At 42.2% G+C, this 18,955-nt stretch overlaps 1 protein-coding gene across 4 annotated transcripts in view; it reads left to right on the top strand.

Annotated features, from left to right (window-relative positions):
- The window catches only part of ARHGAP10 (Rho GTPase activating protein 10), a 321,716-nt gene that overhangs the window by 215,922 nt on the left and 86,839 nt on the right, over positions 1-18,955 (top strand). For all 4 annotated transcript variants that reach the window (XM_053901202.1, XM_053901200.1, XM_053901201.1 and 1 more), the window contains 2 exons: positions 1,924-2,029; positions 3,686-3,845. In XM_053901202.1, the coding sequence (XP_053757177.1) occupies positions 1,924-2,029; positions 3,686-3,845 (266 nt within the window). The remainder of the gene's footprint in view (positions 1-1,923; positions 2,030-3,685; positions 3,846-18,955) is intronic.

The following is an 18,955-nucleotide window of genomic DNA, read 5'->3' as shown; positions in this document are numbered from 1 at the left end:
TCTTTTCCCAGACTTACTCACAGTGACTACTTTAGAACCAACAGGAAGATGGATTCTTCAAATTTGCTTTTATAAACCAAAGTTTGGTGTTGGACTTCTCATAAGGTTGAAGTGCTCTCTGTCAATAGGCTGTGTATTTTCTCATACTGTTTGCAGAATCTGGAATGTGCCCCTTATGCCTCAGTTCTGCTTTTCCTCAAATTCTTCAACACTCAAGACCCAACTCAAATGTTCTCCCTTACCTGAAACCCTTCCTCTGCTGCTGCAGTCAATTCTCCGTGAACCTCCAAGCAGTCTGTCACTGTCCTTTCTGCTGCAGTAACTGATCACTGAATTTTTATCAGTCACTTCTTTGACATCCCTGCAAACACCAGTGGAATTCTCTATAATAAGCATTTTATTGATTTGTTTGATAATTTTTGGTTAAGAACACAATAAAGGGAATTTGGGCACATTGCTGATAAAAGCTGTGGATAATCCATTCCAAAGTCTAAGGGATAAAGTGAATGTGTGAGTTCTCTAGGGCTGCTGAATGGCTTACAACAGTCAGTCAATCAATCAGTAAGTAAGTAAGTAAATAAGATTCATTCATTCACAATTCTAGAGAATAGAAGTCCAAATTCAAGGTGTACATTGACAGGGCCAGCCTCTAAAGGGTCCAGGGAAGGCTGTTTCCTTGCCTCTTCCAGTATATGGTGGTTCGCAGCAACCCTTGGCATTTCTTGGTTTGTGGACACATCACTCCAATCTCTGCCTCCATTGTCACATGATATTCTCCCCTTTGGCCATCATATGGCCATCTTCCCTTTGTGTCTTTGTTTTCTTACAAGGGCACCAGACAGATTAAACCACCACCCTACTCCGATATGATCTGTCTGATCTGACCTGATGTCATCTGCAATGACCTTATTCCCAAATAAGGTCATTATGTTAAGCATGTCTCTTTATTCTGATGTTTTGACGTCTGGGGCTTTACTGACCCTGGGGAGCCTTCTCTCCTGGGGCTAACCAATTCCTTGAGATAGGAAACTGAGCATGTTTTCCATATGCCAACCATACCAGAGCCCCTTTTCTCTTCCAGACTCTGTCTTTTGGGCTCTTACACTCCAAGTCAGTATTCTCCTGCCCTAATCAGGGCCAGGTACCAGACATCTGAGCACAGCCCCTGTACCTCAGAGCCTGCTGAAAGAATTCAAACCAACCAGTCATTCTAACTCTGCCTCACCTGTTCCTTCACATGGAAACCACAATAAAGCCCCATGACCACACTTTCCCCTTCTTCCCTCTGCCCCGCTCCTGACCCTGGCGCAGCCCGATGTGGTGTCCTGTGCCTTCTGTTTCTAGGGATGTGTGAGTATAAACTTCTTCCTTCAAGTCAGTCGTTTCTATGTTTGTGTGTCTTACCATATCTGGTGAAAACAAACCCCACGCACATTTTAAAACAGGCATGTTCTGAGCCGCTGGAGGTTAGGGCTTCAGTGTGTCTTTTGGAGAGAGAGAATGCAACCGGTAAGTGGGAAGAATCTATCTGCTGATGTTTTACTTGCATTCCATTGTGGGGGCAGTGAGCCAGTGACTGAACTCCTTCAAGTGACGGGCAGACTGGAAGTGTAGCGTGCCAGGGTGAGAAGCTGGAGTAGCCCTCTATTCTCAAACATCACCCCAGGGAGAGGCACTAATTGCGTTCGCATGGAAATTACCTCATAGGAGAGGCTCAGAGACTAAGGAGAATAAGGCAAAAGATAGCTTTCCTCTCTCTCTCTTTCTCTCGAGAAGTGGCAAAATACATTTAAATTCTCTGTTTAAAGATGTAGAACAGATGAACCTTTGTAATGGTTGATTTTTAGGACTGTATTTGATTCTGAGTAATCTGGTTTTTTTTCTTCTTTCTCTTCTTCTTTTTTTTTTTTTTTTTTTTTAAAGAAAGTGGAAGCCCAGAATCTCGTGTCAATGCTATCCATTTCTTGGTACACAAACTGCCAGAGAAAAATAAAGAAATGCTGGATATTTTGGTGAAACACTTAACAAAGTAAGCCTCTTTTTCCTTCTAACTTTTTCTGTTTCACTCTGGGTGCTGTGAAGGGTTCTTGGGTTTGTAACAGTTGGAAGTGGGGCTGTCTACACAATACTGGGGGCCACGCCTGGAAAGGCAGGCTGGACATTTGACTCACTGTGTATGTCTTGGACAAAACCATTGAAATACGATGCTTTCGTGAAGTCGTATAATTATTTTCTTAACATCACTGCCAGCAACTTGGGGTTTGATTGGAAGTAAAAGAAGAGAATATTATACACTTCCCTGTACACAGATTCTGGAAATGTGATTATAAGTCTGTCAGCGAATTTAGCCTGGTTTCACACCTACCTAACTCTAAGTTTGAACATGTCCTTGAAGTTTGTTTAATCCAGTAATAGGTAGTAATTTCGTAGGATCCATTCTATTTTTTATTCCTTCTTTAAAAAGCAAGCAAAATCTAATCACTCAGTGGAAAAATTAGTCCTTTCTTCAAATATAAATGATTCTTAGATCACTATAATTATAGAATTTTAGAGGTAAGTGGAAGCTGAAGAATGCTGTTTTAAAATTTATTTTTTTTATTTTATTATTTATTTTTAGTTTACATAAAAAGAAACTGAAGGCCAGGGAATATTATGACCTGCCAAGTGTCCTACTACTGTCATAGTCATTCGTTCATTCAACATATACTTACTGAATGCCTTTTGTAGGTGCTAGTGGATACATAGATGAACAAAGATGGACAAATTCCCAGCTTTCATAAAGTCCCTTCTTTCTAAGAGGAGAATAATCATCATCAGATTACAAATAAAAATACAAAATAATTTCAGATAAGTGGTTAAAAAAAACCAAAATAGAGTGAGGGGTTAGAGGATATATATTGGGTGTAGGACTACAAAGAGGGTTATCATGGAAGGTATCTGGAGGATGAGACCTTTGAATTGAGGTCTGAATTAAGTGTCAGGGCTTTTGAGAACAGTTGTCCAGGTTGCTCACTGCACAGTGTATTGGGCCAAAGGGGTGAATGTGGGTGCTCAAGTTCTGGGTGCTTGTGAAGCCAGTTCTTGCAAGAGTGCCATACAGTCTGGTCATTACTGGAAGCCAAGGGTATAAATGGGGAAGGAGAGGATATTCTAAGTAGAGGGCAACAGTAAATGAAGATCTTTGAGGGGCATAAGCTTAGCATAAACATAGATTTATTAAGAACGCCATTGTGGTTAGAGCAGAGTGTCACAAAGAGAGTAATAGTAGGAAGGTAGGCAGGGGACTCATCATCTAGGGTCTTGTCAGATCCCGTTATTTCAGACATTGAGGACAATGGAGTCTCTTGACTCCTTGTTTGTTTTTGTTTTTGTATTGTATTGTATTGTATTATTTTTGAGAGAGAGACAGTGCGAGTGGGGGCAGGGCAGAGAGAGAGGGAGACAGAATCTGAAGCAGGCTCCAGGCTCTGAGCTGTCAGCACAGAGCCCGACGTGGGGCTTGAACTCACTGACCGCAAGATCGTGACCTGAGCCGAAGTTGGACTCCCAACCGACTGAGCCACCCAGGCACCCCTTCTTGACTCCTTGTTTTTAAGGAAATACAGAGTTGTAGAGTAATGTACATTCCTCCGTTATTGCCTCTCTTTTAACTGGAGACCTATCTTTCCCCCCACGTCTATGTTAGTGTTTCACATCACTCCAAGCAGAACTTAATGACTGTGGCAAATTTGGGAGTGGTATTTGGACCAACTTTGATGAGGCCCCAGGAAGAAACTGTTGCTGCCATCATGGATTTGAAGTTTCAGAACATCGTTGTGGAAATCTTAATCGAAAACCATGAAAAGGTAAACTCTCTGTTGTTTTCTCCTTAAGGAAATTCCTGTTTTTGGCTTTACCACCAGATGAAACTGTCCTCTAAGATCCTCCCTCCCCCATTAAATGATGATATTACTCTGATGATGAGCTTGGTTCTGAGAAGTTCCCACTGAACTTATGTCTTCTGATGGCTTTCCATAAATCTGAAGTTTACTTGGTCTTCTGTTGCCTCAGTAGTTTAAGGAAGAAGCATTTAACCCAGATGCAAATGAGTATCTGCAATATAATACTGGAATCTTCAGGTTTTTTGCTGCCTTGAGTCCTATCCTTGGATTTCTCAAATTCTATTTCTGTCACACAGGGAAAATATTTTTGCCAATCTGTGTCAGACTCTCCCTAGAAAAACACACATGAAACTCCCCGTCTCCCAAATTGTGCTAACAACTTCAGGGGATTCATATGCATCCTTGATTCTGGGAACCCCAGATTAAGAATCTCTGGTTTAAAATGAATAATCTCTTTGGTGACACATCTGCTCACTTGTTTCTCTGTAATCAGGGGACTATGGGGTTTTGAAAATACGATAGATTCTTTCAAGAACTTTTATGTAATTTTTCCTCATCCTCATTATAGATGAGGACCTTGCTTCTAATTGTCCTCACTTCTTCTAAGATAGGGAATTTGAAAAACTGTTAAAATCCTTGGTTACTCATTTGCTTATTAAAAGTTTGTTTTAATTTGTTGGTTCTTTTCAACTGAGATTGTATTCTGTGCCGAGCATGTATTAGGTGCTAGGATGTGAAGACGAACATTACAGCCCCTGATGGAAAGCAGCTCCCAGTATGTGGGGTACAGGCTGTCTGGGGACCTGTATCTTATAGCACTTATCCGTGTCTAACATGTTATGTAATTTGTTTATTGCCATAGTTACCTGTTTCTCTCTGCCAGGTCCTTGAGGGCAGAGATCTTTTTTTACACTTAGAATAATACCTGGTACATGTTGGATGTTCAGTTAATATTTTTTGGATGAATGAATGAGCTCAATAAATTTTGAAGGGGGCAGAGGAGCGAGAAGGAGACAGAGGTGTTAGGCTCTGTGAGCAAAGCACAGCGAGAGCCTTGCTGCATTTGCTGTTTGCTAGAGCAGTTCTAGCTTGTGTGAATACTGGTTCCCACTGAAGAGTTAAGGGTGAAACCTAGTCAGAGATTTTCTTTCCCAGTATAGCATAAGCAGCTTGTTTATGGGTGTAAGACGTTTGGGTTTTTGTTTTGCTTTGTTTTGTTTGTTTGTTTGTGGTGCCCTAAGCTATCCAGACAGCCTCAAGGAAAGATGGCTACTAATCATTTTTAGAAAAAGAAATAATTAGACCCACAGGCTTTGAAACAATGCTTAGTGGTACAACTATCATTAGGTGAACTCCCAATTAGGGAACTTTCATGCAGTTTATTTGTGAAAATACCGGCTCTGGGTCTTGCTCTCATATAAAAGGATCTCCATTTAATGCTGCAGCTTCCTATTTTCTTCTTTTATTTGAAGCTGAGAAGGTAAGTTCATGATTTTTCTGCTGGGAAGTAGATTGTGCTGCTTCCACCTTGTTAACAGACCTTATAGGAATTTCTAAGTGGCGCTGGTGAGCCAATTATAATGGTTACAGGGGATGAAACTGAACCAACTCTCAGAGAGGAAGCTTCCTAGAGCTAAGTAGAAGGCTTGCAGGTTTCCCCTCTGCCTTTCTGTGGCTACAATAGATAATGCTGCAAATGCACAGCCAGTGTGAATTGAAGCAGTGAGTTTCCTATCAAGAAGGGGGTAGGGAGGCTGTTGAGTTTCAGATTCTTCACTGTGTGCATGGGGTTAGGTTTGGATGTACAGGGTTGCTTGGGTTGGGGAGCTGTTAGCTTGGATTAGTTCTAATTTCTGAGAACTTAATTTCCCCGTTTCCTCCTCTTTTCACTCTGATTTCATCCTTGTCCACTTTCACTGCCAGCTCTTTGTCCCACTCAGCTGGACTTCCTCTCAAAGTCCAGGCTCAGCTCTGAGGAAGGATATCTGTACTGAAGAGGGTGGCTGTGTAGAAAAACTTCATATGGACGCGTGGACCCACAGGAGCCAGAGGCTTTGTTGGCCACAGATCCATGTTTACCACCCAGAGATCTTGTGTTTGACTTGAACATTGTGAGGGAGGGATATGGTTCCTCTTAGTAAATGCTTGAGAACAAAATAAAAGAGGGAGGGAGGGTAGAAGGGTTAAAAAGAAGAGTCTTCTGGGGGAGAATTATAATAGACAGGGGGGTAGAAAGGAGGGGCAATGAGAGAGAATGAAGAGACTTAAGTAGTGTCTATGAAGGAGAACAGACAGAGGGGAAAGTGACAATAGAAGGAAGGCATTTTCTTTTCCTCACTTATGTTTCCATCCTAGGAATGTGAAAAATGCTGCCTCTGACCAGGAAAGTCACCAAAGCAGAAGAGGAAACTTTCAGCATATAATTAAAGCAAGAAAACACTAGATTAATTTTGGAGTTAGAAAAAGGCCTGAGTTAATCTGCCTTGGAGATCACATTTTATCCTAGCCTCTTTGCTGTTTTCATAAAACCCATATGTACTCTATAGGAAACTTAAATCGACATGTTTTGGCTTCCTTCCCACACAGTACATTAAGATGTTGTTTCAAAAGAAGCATTCACGGCCAAAAATATCATCAAGGTCTTTCTTCCCGTGCAAACCAGAAAATTGCATTTCCCAGGTGGAAAAGGGTACTGTGAAATTCCCACCGATTTTCAAGTTGGGATTTTGCCTTAGAATTTATGGGGTTTGCCTAAGTTTCATTGTTGACAAAGTATACTTGTTATGGATTAATGGGCATGTTCGTGGTGGGTGCCTTCTCAGAGTTGGATGTGAGATGTGGGGGAAATGAGGGCAGTGAGTCCGGCAGGGGAAAGGAAAGGTCTGTCCAACAGTAACGGCGGGATGCGGTGGAGAATAAGCGCTCTCACAGAGATGCGGAGAAAGTTGCTGAGACTTCAGAGGCGGATTTGTGTGTAACTGTGAGGAATCTGGAACATTTCCTGACTAGGTGGTTTGAATAGGTTTTAGAAGAGAGTTTGAACAGGTGGAGTATGTTTTAAGAGGACATTTCAGGTATGGGGGAATCATGTAATCAGAGAAGCACAGAGAGTAGGTGTGTGTTATGGGAATGCGGCTCCTGTTGGAACATAGGTGAGTGGTATGAAATGAGATTGGAAAGAGGTTTGGACCAGGTGTAGGGAGGCTGGGAATGCCACCATAGGACTTTTGGATTTCACTTTATGGGTACCAGGGCCTCTCCTGGCTTTCAAGTAAACTGCTTCAGGAAACAGGGTTAATCTGCTTAATCTGGCAGCAGGGTTAGCGAGTAGAAAGTAGAGTAATAACAGACCAGGTGAGGGGGTCACACGGCGTGTAGTTGAGGACATGGTTGTGACAGTGGAAGTTCAAGGGTGGCGGGCATCATCTTGTGAGGCACAGTAGACACAATCCAGGGTCTGGATCTGTGGGCCATCTCAGAGGAATGGGTCATAAATCATGGTCAGTGAGTCACACCTGAGGACCCAATGCTGGAAGAATATCGATGTCATTAATAAAAAGAAGAAAAAAAAATTGGGTTTGGGGCAAGAGTTCAGTTTACGGTGTGCTGAATTTTATTCATCTGGATGTGTAACAAACAGTTGGAGATGGGGGGCTCCAACTTGTGAGAGAATTTAGTGGAAGGAAGTATAAAAGGCAAGAGATTGGCATGGCGCCCTTTGTGTTATATGCTTTTGGTCTACTACCTGGGGTACTTACCTCCTGTAACCCTAGTGTTTACATGTGTGTATGTGTGTGTATATACACACTTAAAATGGATATATAAAGTAAAAAATATTTAAAGTATTGCATATATACCTAATAGTATGCCTGTATGTATACACAATTCTTATTACACATACGTCCCTTTATACCATGTAAGAAAACTGAAGGGTGAGAGGTTAGCTTGCTTATGGGCACACAGCTGGTGAGTGGCAATGCTTGGGTCGAGTTAAGGATGGTTTGACCCCAAACCTTTGCTTCTCATCACTAGGAGAAGATTAAGAACAATATCTTTGAGCAAAACACCGAGATTTTTCTATTAGTGATAAAACAGGAACCAGAAGAAACCCAAGCAAGTTCAGTGTTAGGGTTGTCAAGGGGCATTGTCAGTGATGCCGGATGTTGTCCCTGTGGGAGAGTACGACTGTTTACTCCAAGAGTAAAATGTCTGTTGGGAGCAAGAGCCGAAGTTGACTTGTAAGGGTTTAAATGAGTGTGTGTTCAGGAATGGGTGATAGCAAGTAGAGATCTGCATGTGTTTTTCCCTGTAGGACAAGAACAGACAGGAGGAAAAGTCCGAGCAGACAGGACAGGGATGGGAAAGAGTAGGGGAGGACTGCTGGCACTTGAATTGTATATAGCTTGCTAATCACTTTTAATTCTAACTTCCTGTTATTTCTGGGGTAGGGAGCTCTTTAGAGGAGCTTAGACAGGTGGGTAAAGAACCCTCCTGGGAGTTAACAGTTTGTTGAAATAGAGCTTATTCTGCTCTTTTATACATTTTTAGTGTCATAAAAGAAATTTGTGTTGATAATGCGACACCCTCCTTGTCTCTCCCCAAGTCCCTGAGGGCCCTGGAAGATTATGAAGAGCCTTTGAGAATCATCAAAGAAAACATTAATATTGGTGTGGTTTTATTATCTTATTTCATGTTAATACTTAAATTGGCAATTCATGTAAAGTAAGAAATATGTTACTTTCAACCAAATCACTTGACATAATATATAGAATTTTTTTTAAAGTTTATTTATTTATTTTGAGAGAGACAGAGACAGCATGAGTTGGGGAGGGGCAGAGAGAGAGGAGAGAGAATCCTAAGCAGGCTCCACGCTGTCAGCACAGAGCCCGATGTGGGGCTTGAGCCCACGAAGACCCGAGATCATGACCTGAGCTGAAACCAAGAGCCAGATGCTTAACTAACTGAGCCCCCCAGTGCCCCGATAGTATATAGAACTTTAATCCAGATTATAGGCAGGCCTTGTTTTATTGCCCTTCACAGATACTGTGTTCTTTACAAATCAAAGGTTTGTGGCAGCCTTGCGTTGACATGTCCATTGGCGTCATTTTACTTTGTGTCTCTGTCACATTTCACATTCTAGTAATTCTCCCCATCTTTTAAGCTTTTTCATCATTATATTTGTTCTGGTGATCTGTGATCAGTGATGACAGTTTGCTGGAAGCTCAGATAATAGCATTTTTTAGCAGTATTTTTTAATGTAAGTTCATTGTCTTTTTAAACATAATGCTACTGCAGACTTAGTAGACTACAGTACAGTGTAAATACAGCTCTTACGTGCATTGGGAAACCAGAAAATTCATTGGACTCGCTTTATTGCAATACGCACTTCATTGCAGTGGTTTGGAACCAAACCCATAATATCTTTGAGATATGCCTGTATATTTATCTTATTAAGGATTATAATTGGGTTTTCAAGGTGATATGCCAAATGTGGTGCCCTGCTTGCTTTTAGCTCTGTGGGATGCTTCAGTTTGCTCTGATTTTCACTGATTCTGTGATGGCCAGTGGGTCATGAAGATTTTGTCTAGTGTTAGCCTTTATATACTACAGTTTCTGTGGGCCACAAGGTACTGAGAGATAATCACATTTTATTGGCATAAAACTTTTCCTTGGTGAGGATTCTTAAAAGTTTGTCAAAATAAGCAGTTTAGTCTTTGAAATAGATACTCAGGCAGTCTGCGTCTCCTTTTTCCTGAGAAAATGGAGGCCTTTTGTGATGATCATGGTTTGTGGAAAAGGCTGATGTTTTGTTCCTGCTCTGAGGTTTCAGTAACCTTCCCTATAATATCTGTTGCAAAATCCTTGGGTAGCCGGTGTCCCTCTAGTCACAGAGGAGACAAGGTGAGACGGGCATGTACGTTTTCTCTCAGGTGTGCAGCACACTCAGAATATTAAATTACACACACACATAAAGAGTATCAAATGGCACATTGCATTACTCTTGTTAACTTTGGGACAAACTTTCGGACCTGCACCCTTGTCTTTGCCAAAAGCTAGAAGAATATGTCTCTGCCCCCAGGTTCCATGGTGGAAGGGATGCCCTGTTCAGTCCCAACTTGCAGTTCAGAAGCAGCCACACGTGGACTGGTTTGGGTTTGGGGTAGCCCACTCCTCCACTCCTGTTGCCGCAAAGACAAGGCACATCCTGGCCTTTCTGCAGGTTGGTCTCTGTCATCCTTGAATATGAAGGAGGCCCGAGTGAGTGGTATGCCAACCATTTTCTTTGAGGTGCAAAGAACCTTTTAGTCTTAAAACATGCCTGTCATTCAGGGGGAAAAAGAAATCTCTTTTTAAAAAATTCAGCCTAAAATGCTTCTTGATAAAGCTTTGCTGGCCCAGGGTTGCTAGGCAGCACCAGTTTTCATATGAGAGAAAAATAAATATCTTAAACAACAGCAACAATGATAAAACTCCAAAATTTCTAAAAGCTTTATGGCTGCCTGAGTAGTGATGGTTCAGTACAGAAGTTAAAACCCCATGGCAAGAGGATCTGACAAATTGTAGGGGGTGGGGATGGCTTTTTCCCTTATTCCAGTTTTCTTGAATGTTGGCATCTTTGGCATAGCTGTGGAGACTTCCTTTACTGTTAGATTTTTTTTTTTTTTTTCTCAGCAGGGCCTTACATTTCTCTGGAGTGTTTATTTTTTATTTTTATTTTTCTTATTAATATGAAATTTATTGTCAAGTTGGTTTCCATACAACACCCAGTGCTCATCCCAGCAGGTGCCCTCCTCAATGACCATCACTCATCCTCCCCTCTCTCTGGAGTATTTAAAAAGAAGTTTTAGAGCCACAGAAAACATTCTGTCTGCCTTCCTCCTTTCTTGAAGGAGAGTCATAAAATAATAATGACATTATCTTCTCAATTCTCTCTTCATTTTGCTATGGTACAGGAAGTCCCTTCTCTGCACTGTAGTGTGGTTCTGGGGTAGGTAGTATTTTCCCATGGTACTAGCATGGTTTGATAAGAGAAAATTTGGGAGATACAGTTCTTAAGTTCTTCAGCATTTAGTGTCTGGTGTAGACAAAGCACTGGGCCTAGCTCAAGAAAATTGAAGAGCTGCAGTATGGAAGGGGTAGTAGATTTATTTTTTATCTAAGAAAGCTTAGTATAAGCGAGCAGAACTTGCTAGGAGGTGAGTTTTTGATTCAGTAGAAGGAAGAACTTCATAATATTTTTGATGATGAGAATGTGTTCATGTTGGAGATGGAGACTGAGGAGTTGGAGAAAGCGAGCAGGCCAGGAGGTCTGGCCCACTCAGAGATTCTCTGCCAAAGTCTCTGGAGACGCAGAGCTGCAAAGACAGGTCCTCAGAGTATAGCTTGGGGCATGGAACTTGGCATTCTATCAGTATTTGTAGAATTAAGAACGATGGGGAATATGATCCTTTTGTTCATCTCTCCTTTAGGAGCAACACCAAGAGTTCTTGGAAGAGAGAATAAGGGGATGGGGTGAGTGAGGACTGAGGGGGTAGGGGGGGGTAGTGGGGAATGGGTAGGTGAGTGATGGAGAAGGTGCTGTCAGATGCCTTTTCTTAGGGACAGGATAGTGTGGGGTGTTTATGGGCTGGATTATTTGCAGGGACATGCCCACTTTTATTTTCTTTTATAAAATAACTCCTCCCCCCTCCCAAAAGCTTTCAGAGCTGTCTCTGCCACATCTCTCGATATAAAATTGAGATCAGCAATAATAGTCAATATTGACAAAGGGATGACTGTGCACTAGGCACTAGGCTTAGCTCCTTCTCTGACATTTTACTGAAATACTCTGGAGAGTATCACATAATGTAGCATACATAGTGAGCTCTAAAATGAAATTCCTTGTGTTGGCATCTCAGCTCCACTAAGTTATGTGACTTCTCTGTGACCTGGGCACCCTCTTGACTCTCATTGTCAGTTTCCTCCTGTGTGAAATAGAAACCGCTGAAGTACCCATTCACTAGAGTGGTCACAAAGGTGAGGTGAGCTGACCCATGTGAGCTCCTCCTCTCCCTGCTGTTCTACAAATAAGGAAGATGAGGCCCAGGGAGGCTCGGTAATTTGCTCAAGGTCATAGTCCCAGAGAGAGTGGCCAAGCTGGAATTTGAACCCAGTTTGTCTCCAAGGCCTATCCCTTAACCCTACACTGTCACTGTCTGCTAAGGTATGTATTAATACACATTACACAAATAAATACACACATTTTATATTAAGCTGTAATGACATATTTGTATTTTTTAAAAGACTTCAATTTTTTTAAGAGCAGTTTTTTAGTTTACAGAGAGGGAAGTATGGAGATTTCCCATATGCCCCTTGTCTCCTCCTCCACCTCCCCATACAGAGTCTCCCTGGTACCCACATCCCTCCATCTCAGTGGTACATTGATACAATCGAGGAGTCTTCACTGACACGTCATTATTGTCCGAAGTCCAGAGCTTCTTTGGGGTTCACTCTTGTGCTATACATTCTGTGGGTTTGGCCAAATGTGTTATGACACATACTCGTCATTTTAATATTATCAGCATATTTTCATAGTCCTAAAAATCCCACGTTCTACCTGTTCATCTCTTTCCTCAACTGCCCCCCACTTCCCAGGTCCGGCACTCACTGATTTTTTTTTTTTTTAACTGTCTCCATAGTTTTGCTTTTTCCAGAATGTCATGTAGTTGGAATTGTATGTAGCCTTTCAGACTGGTTTCTTTCACTTGGTTATATGCATTTAGGGTTCTTCTATGTCTTTTCATGGTTTGATAGCTTATTTCTTTTTAGTGCTGATTTATTTGAATTTTGAGGGATCCAAGGGGTTTATATGATCATTGTACCTGGTGGGCATGGACAGGAATGCCGACTGCTCTCAACTGGCCATCTCCCCCCTTCTTCAGGTCATTCTCCATTTGCCACATCACACGTGACAGGCAGCCTGCTTCTGACATGTCGTCTCTTTGGGGTCATCAGGCTGTGCCAGGCCGCTCAGCTCAAGTTTGCCAGAAACTCTAGTGAAGCTCTGTTATCATCTCTCTCCTTGTGTTTATCACCATCAGGATTATTAATATATGATAATAGAAAGGCTAATATTCACTAAGTTCTCATACTGCTAAGTATTTTATATCATGATCTGATTTAATGCCCTGCTCAACAGCTCTGTGAGGTAGATATTATCTTCATCCTCATTTTACAAATGAGGAAACTGGAGCTTAGGGTAAGAATTTGCTTAAGGTCGCACAGCTGGGATTTAAACCCAGGACTGTCTGCCTCTGGAGGTGGGACTGTTAAGGAGGCCTAGACTATATTGCTGCTTTGTCAATTCTAAACAGCTTTAAGTGGAAGGTTTTTGTGTGGTCACTGCCTAATAGGCCGGACAACTACATTCTGATCCTCAGCAACAGCAGATCTAGAGGATATGAAGATTGAACTAAATCACTAAAAGCAGAATGTTTTAGTGTCCCAAATTTTCAGAAATCCAAAATTACATCAAATAGTGTAAGTGGGAAAATATAAACATGAAGTATTGCTTCAATAATATGTAAAGAACTGATTTTTCTAAACTTTAATCCAGAGTATTGAGAATAGGCTACATGCTTTTAGCAAAACATTTAGAATTAAAAACAATAGATGTTTATATTGATAAAGTATGCATACTGTTGAAGTCTATGCAATGATAATATGGCCACTTGCATCAGACTAGGATACCTTCAGAGGAAAATTTTTTTCCCTTTCTTTTCCTGGAAAGATGTCCTGCTACTTGGTAGACAAGATGGGCTGGGAAAAGGGTATTTTTCTAGACTCTGACCTCCGTCTCTTCCCCTTTTACCTCTCTTGGGTCCTTCTCGTCTGTACTGCCCCACAGTGATTTAGTACATATATGTCCTGGAAGATAGCCCAGCATCTCTGAGAACTGCTCACTGTGGAATTCATCCCTCTCGTAAGACTCAATGCCACTCTAATCTCGATCTGCTGACAAGAACTGGCTATACACACAAGAGTAGTTCCTCTGGAGTCTGGGCTGAGTCACGGTCTCTCCTCTGGAGATCTGGAATTGGGATGGGGAGAAACCCAGCCTGTTACTGTGAGATAGCCTGTGGGCTTCAGACTGAAGGAACCCCAGTGGTGGGTCAGATGCCCGGTGGAGAAGGCAGAGCACTGGAAAGGATGGGGAGTCTCATGGGAAGAAGGTGCTTGGATCAGTTGATTAAGTGTCCCACTTCAACTCAGGTCATGATCTCACAGTTCGTGAGTTCAAGCCCTGCATCAGGTTCTGTGCTGACAGCTCAGAGCCTGGAGCCTGTTTTGGATTCTCTGTGTCTCTCTCTCTCCCTCTCTCTTCCCCTACCCCACTTGCACTCTGTCTTTCTCTCAAAAATAAAGATTAAAAACAAAATTAGGAAGGGTGCAGAGGTGAGAAATGGAGAATTGTTGGTTGGCTCTTGATGGCCACAGGTTACTAATTCAGAGCACTTTTGAGTTTCAGCTCTTTGTCCTTCCTGCTGATTCCTTTTAATAAATCCCTTTTTACTTATGTCAGTTTGGTCAGTTTTGGTTATAACCAAGTCATCTTTGGACAGTGTGAGAAAATTCACAGTGCAGCATACCTACAATTTATTCACCGACTTTGATTTAACTCAGTTTATATTTTGGTGCCGTCACATAGCTCCAGCATGTTCTTGAGGCTGGCTGCTACTTAGGCCCAGTCCTTATGAAAATGGATCAGGTGCATCTGGTCAGTAGAATTTCAGGTGGAAACGGGTATTTTGAGGTCACCCAAATCTGAACCTGGTTGCTCTATTCCCGTGGTTTTAACTAGAGCTTCTTTAACTTTCTTCAGTTTTCTCAGACCAGTATTTAAACGAGAAGTGTCTTTTATTTAGATAATTGTTTTCCTAGCTGTTGTTCTCCAACCTGATAGACCCATTTCATCCTCCGTTGCATTCTTACACATCTCCTGGCTGTTTGGGCCTCTGGTCTGCCATTCAGTCAGTCATTTTAAAGTCTGTTCCTTCATCTGACATACTTTTCCTCTATCTAGAGCAATAGTTTTGAAGCTTTAATACATTAGGACTCAATTGAAAATTTAATGAAAGCTTTGGGTCCTGTTCCCAGCAAATAGTATATTATATATACATAAAAGAAACAGTACAATTTTAGGAATTTCAGGGACTCCCAAGTCAAGAACCTAGAACCATGGGGAAACCAAGAGCTGCCGTATATCCATGAGAAGTTAGGGTCTAGAACCTATCTTCTGGCTTAGCCTTTCTTGTCTTTTGCTGTTGACTTATTTTCTGTGTTTCTGCTCAGGAACTGGGAGGGAACAGGTGAGGATGTTACTCATCTCAGATTCTTGCTTTAGTTCATCAGTGATACTTTATTGTTTGTGCGCCTTCTGTGGGGCCAGCCACCAAAGAAACCCTTTATTGAGATACTTATGGGTGGCGCCTGGGTGGCTCCATTGGTTAAGCATCCACCTCTGGCTCAGGTCATGATCTCGTGGTTTGTGAGGTTGAGTCCCGCATAGGACTTTGTGCTGATAGCACGGAGCCTGGAGCCCACTTCAAGTTCTGTGTCTCTCTTTCTCTCTGCCCCTCCCCTGTTCACACTCTGTTGCGCGCGCGCGCTCTCTCTCTCTCTCTCTCTCTTTCTTCCCAAAATAAATAAACATTAAAAAAAATAAAAAAAATAGTAATGGCTCAGTTTGGCTATGGAAAGAAGGAGCCCACACTGAAAGGCATTGTGCTAAAATACTGGATGACAGCCATTTTCCATTATTTTGAGATGTGGTGATGTTCAGATTTCTGCCTGAGTGGGAAGAAGAAGGCAACTGACTTGGGGAAGTCTGATGAAGGCACCTCTGTCCCGGCCAGGTTTTCACACCGCAACGTTGTTGTCTCATTTAAATTCTTCTGAATTACTCTGATATTAAAACCATTCTGAGACACCACTGCTGCACTAGGTCGGTGATTGACCACGCACTAGTGTTTTAGTCCCTGCATCTTTAGCATGGCAAACACTAGTGTCCCACCTAACTAAACGTTTTGAATAATGAATGGTAGCTGGAAAAATGGCTAAATTAAGGGTTGACAGTTTTAGCTCATGCACACTGGGGCATAACAGTTCTATTTCTGCTAGGCTTCCACAAATTCTCGAACTTAAAGTCAGAGTGGATAAAATGTCTATTTGATGAAGCAGGCTACTACATAGTGCCCTCCAAATAGAAGTCTTCCTAGTAAATGTAGTGCCTGCCCTTCCTGGGTGTGCTTAGAGTCCTCAAGACCACCCCCATGTTTGGGGATGTGTTGGAAGGGGGCATGGGACTTAGCATATAGTTGTACTCACAGCTAGTTTCTTCATAGCGATGTAGTAAGGACACACAGAGAAGAATTTGACAAACCAGGTGGACTCTGGAGAAATCCACATGTAGTTTTGCTTATGTTCTCTCCTCTCAGGAGCGGTCACACAGAGCAGACTCTTCCCCGAGCACTGAAAATGCAGCAACACATGTGATACTTCTGTTCTGGAAAGCCCATTAGAGACCAGTGCCTATTGGGAGGTAGTCACATAGGCATGCTTTGCCCACTGTATACCAGGATTCCAGACTCCCAGAAGGAAAGCACGTGTTCCATATAACCCCCGCATATGCACATTTATGTACAAACAGCTTAGGCATGGTAGGCCATGCTAACTTGTAAGGGACTGTTTTATATCCATTTAAACAACTGTTTACCAGCCTAGTTCCCAGATGCCAACCAAGGGCTGACTTTGCAAGCAGACATTTCTAAGGATGGCCATCTTAGGCCTGCTGTGTTTACTCTCTCCTATACACTGGGCCTCTTCTTTTTTTAAAAATGTTTTAAGTGTTTATTTATTTTTGATAGAGAGAAAGAAAGCAAGCGAGCATGCATGAGCAGGGGAGGGGCAGAGAGAGAGAGACACACACACACACACACACACACACAGGATCTGCAACATGCTCCAGGCTCTGAGCTGTCAGCACAGAGCCCAACGCAGGACTCGAACTCACGAACTGCAAGATCATGACCTGAGCCAAAATCAGATGCTCAACCAACTGAGCCACCCAGGCACCCCTCACTGGGCCTCTTCTAACTGCTGGTGTGAGGAATGTGAGGGCAGGGGTGATGTTCTCTGTCTTTGGGATTCATAGCCTTTTCTCCTTTTTTGCTTGGGAAGTGTCTTCTCCATTCTGTTGGGGAAGTGTGTGTTGTCAGGCCTATTAGGAAGTACAGGATTAACTTTATTGAGGAGCATGGGAATCGACATGAATGTGGTCAGTGCAGGTCAAGTAAATTTCAAACCATGCAGCCTTATGTTGCTGGACTAATTTGGCACAGGATGAAAAGTCCCTTAAAAGCTCTCCTTGTTTTAACTTTCCGGTTGGTTGATTTCTCCTTGAGAGTGACCCCAAAGGGCAGGAATCAGTTTTGTCAGCTTTATTTCTGTTCTCACCCTTCAGCTCTATTGAGCGCTGTCATTGGAGGCCCCACATTTTCTCAAGGATCAAGGTGCTGCTCTGTCTGTCCTGCCCTCCGTCCTTGGCGTCTGGTCAAAACCCCCTTCCTCAGCTTGGCCTAGGCTTTGTAGTATCTGGTTGACACTGACCCTCCTCAGATCTGCTCCCTCCTCTATTTACCCTTCTGGATTTTTCTCTAAAAAGTTTTTTTTTTAATTTTTTTTTATTAAAAGGTTAAAAAAAAGTTAAATCCTTCAATCAGGATTTGTTAGGTGAGTTTGTCATCCAGTATTAATGCTGTCTTCCTCCTCCTGTGAGCTATCCCAAGTCATTATTTCTTTTCATGCAGATATTTGTAGAATTATTCTCATTCTCTCTCTCTCTCTCTCTCTCTCTCTCTCTCTCTCTCTCTTTTGGCATGTAATCATGCTACCAATACCCTCTAATCCATAGTGATTTAGGGGAAGAGTTTGATTTCCTTTTGTGTCATAGCTCCTCTCTTGACCAGGTAGTGATGGCTTCTGTCAATCTTTGCATAGTATTGTGTCTTTCTAGTTACTATAGAGATAAAAGCTTCTAGAATTCTAGAGTAAAATCTAGTTACTTAAAGCTCTGTAAACACCTGTGCTAAGTCTTGAATCTGGTTCAAAATAATCTGGGGACTTGGATGAATTAAGCTAGCCATCAGTTAGTGACTGAGGTAGTTAGGTGATGTGCCCCTAGGAGTTTATTAAATTACTTTTTACGTGTGTGTGTGTGTGTGTGTGTGTGTGTGTATGTATTTATATGTATAGATCTATCTATATATATCCATATATCTCATATTATTCACGATGAAGTTATATGATCTGATTTTTGGTGTTGGCATCATTTCTTTTATCCAGTTATCAATTCATTCAACAAACATCTGTTAAGCTGCTCTTTCATGCCTTGCACTCTGTGGACAGGCACAAAAGCTTAAGGAAAAAAAAAGCAGATCTTGCTTTCCGGAAGTTCAGCGTTTAGTAAGAAAGACAACGGTGTTCGTAACTGACACAGTGGAAATCCAGTAACCTGGCCTGAAGAGTGTGTGTTTGAGTTTGGACCTATAGGAAGCCGGTAGCTTTCTTTGTCCAAAGCCAGGTTAAGACCATTGCTATACTTTGAAGACTAAATGTAGTAGGCATTCCTTTGTGAATCAACCCAGTTGTTTCTTCAGAAGATATTCCATTCGCAGCAGTGTGTTGGCCTATGGGAGATCTAGTGGACATATAAAATTCAAATTTCCGGGGCGCCTGGGTGGCGCAGTCGGTTAAGCGTCCGACTTCAGCCAGGTCACGATCTCGCGGCCCGTGAGTTCGAGCCCCGCGTCAGGCTCTGGGCTGATGGCTCGGAGCCTGGAGCCTGTTTCCGATTCTGTGTCTCCCTCTCTCTCTGCCCCTCCCCCGTTCATGCTCTGTCTCTCTCTGTCCCAAAAAAAAAAAAAAAAAAAAAAAAAAATAATAAAATTCAAATTTCCTTTCCCTGAGCACTTTAGTTAGTCTGCTTAGGAAAGAGGGTCAGCACTAAGGGCTTCTTGAGCACCTGATGTTCCAGC

This window comes from Panthera pardus, unplaced genomic scaffold (assembly GCF_024362965.1).
Source record: "Panthera pardus isolate Hobbes unplaced genomic scaffold, ASM2436296v1 HiC_scaffold_13, whole genome shotgun sequence".
In the NCBI taxonomy this organism is placed as follows: Eukaryota; Metazoa; Chordata; class Mammalia; order Carnivora; family Felidae; genus Panthera; species Panthera pardus.
Note: the sequence above shows the minus strand (reverse complement) of the source record. Positions and strands in the feature narration are given on the sequence as shown.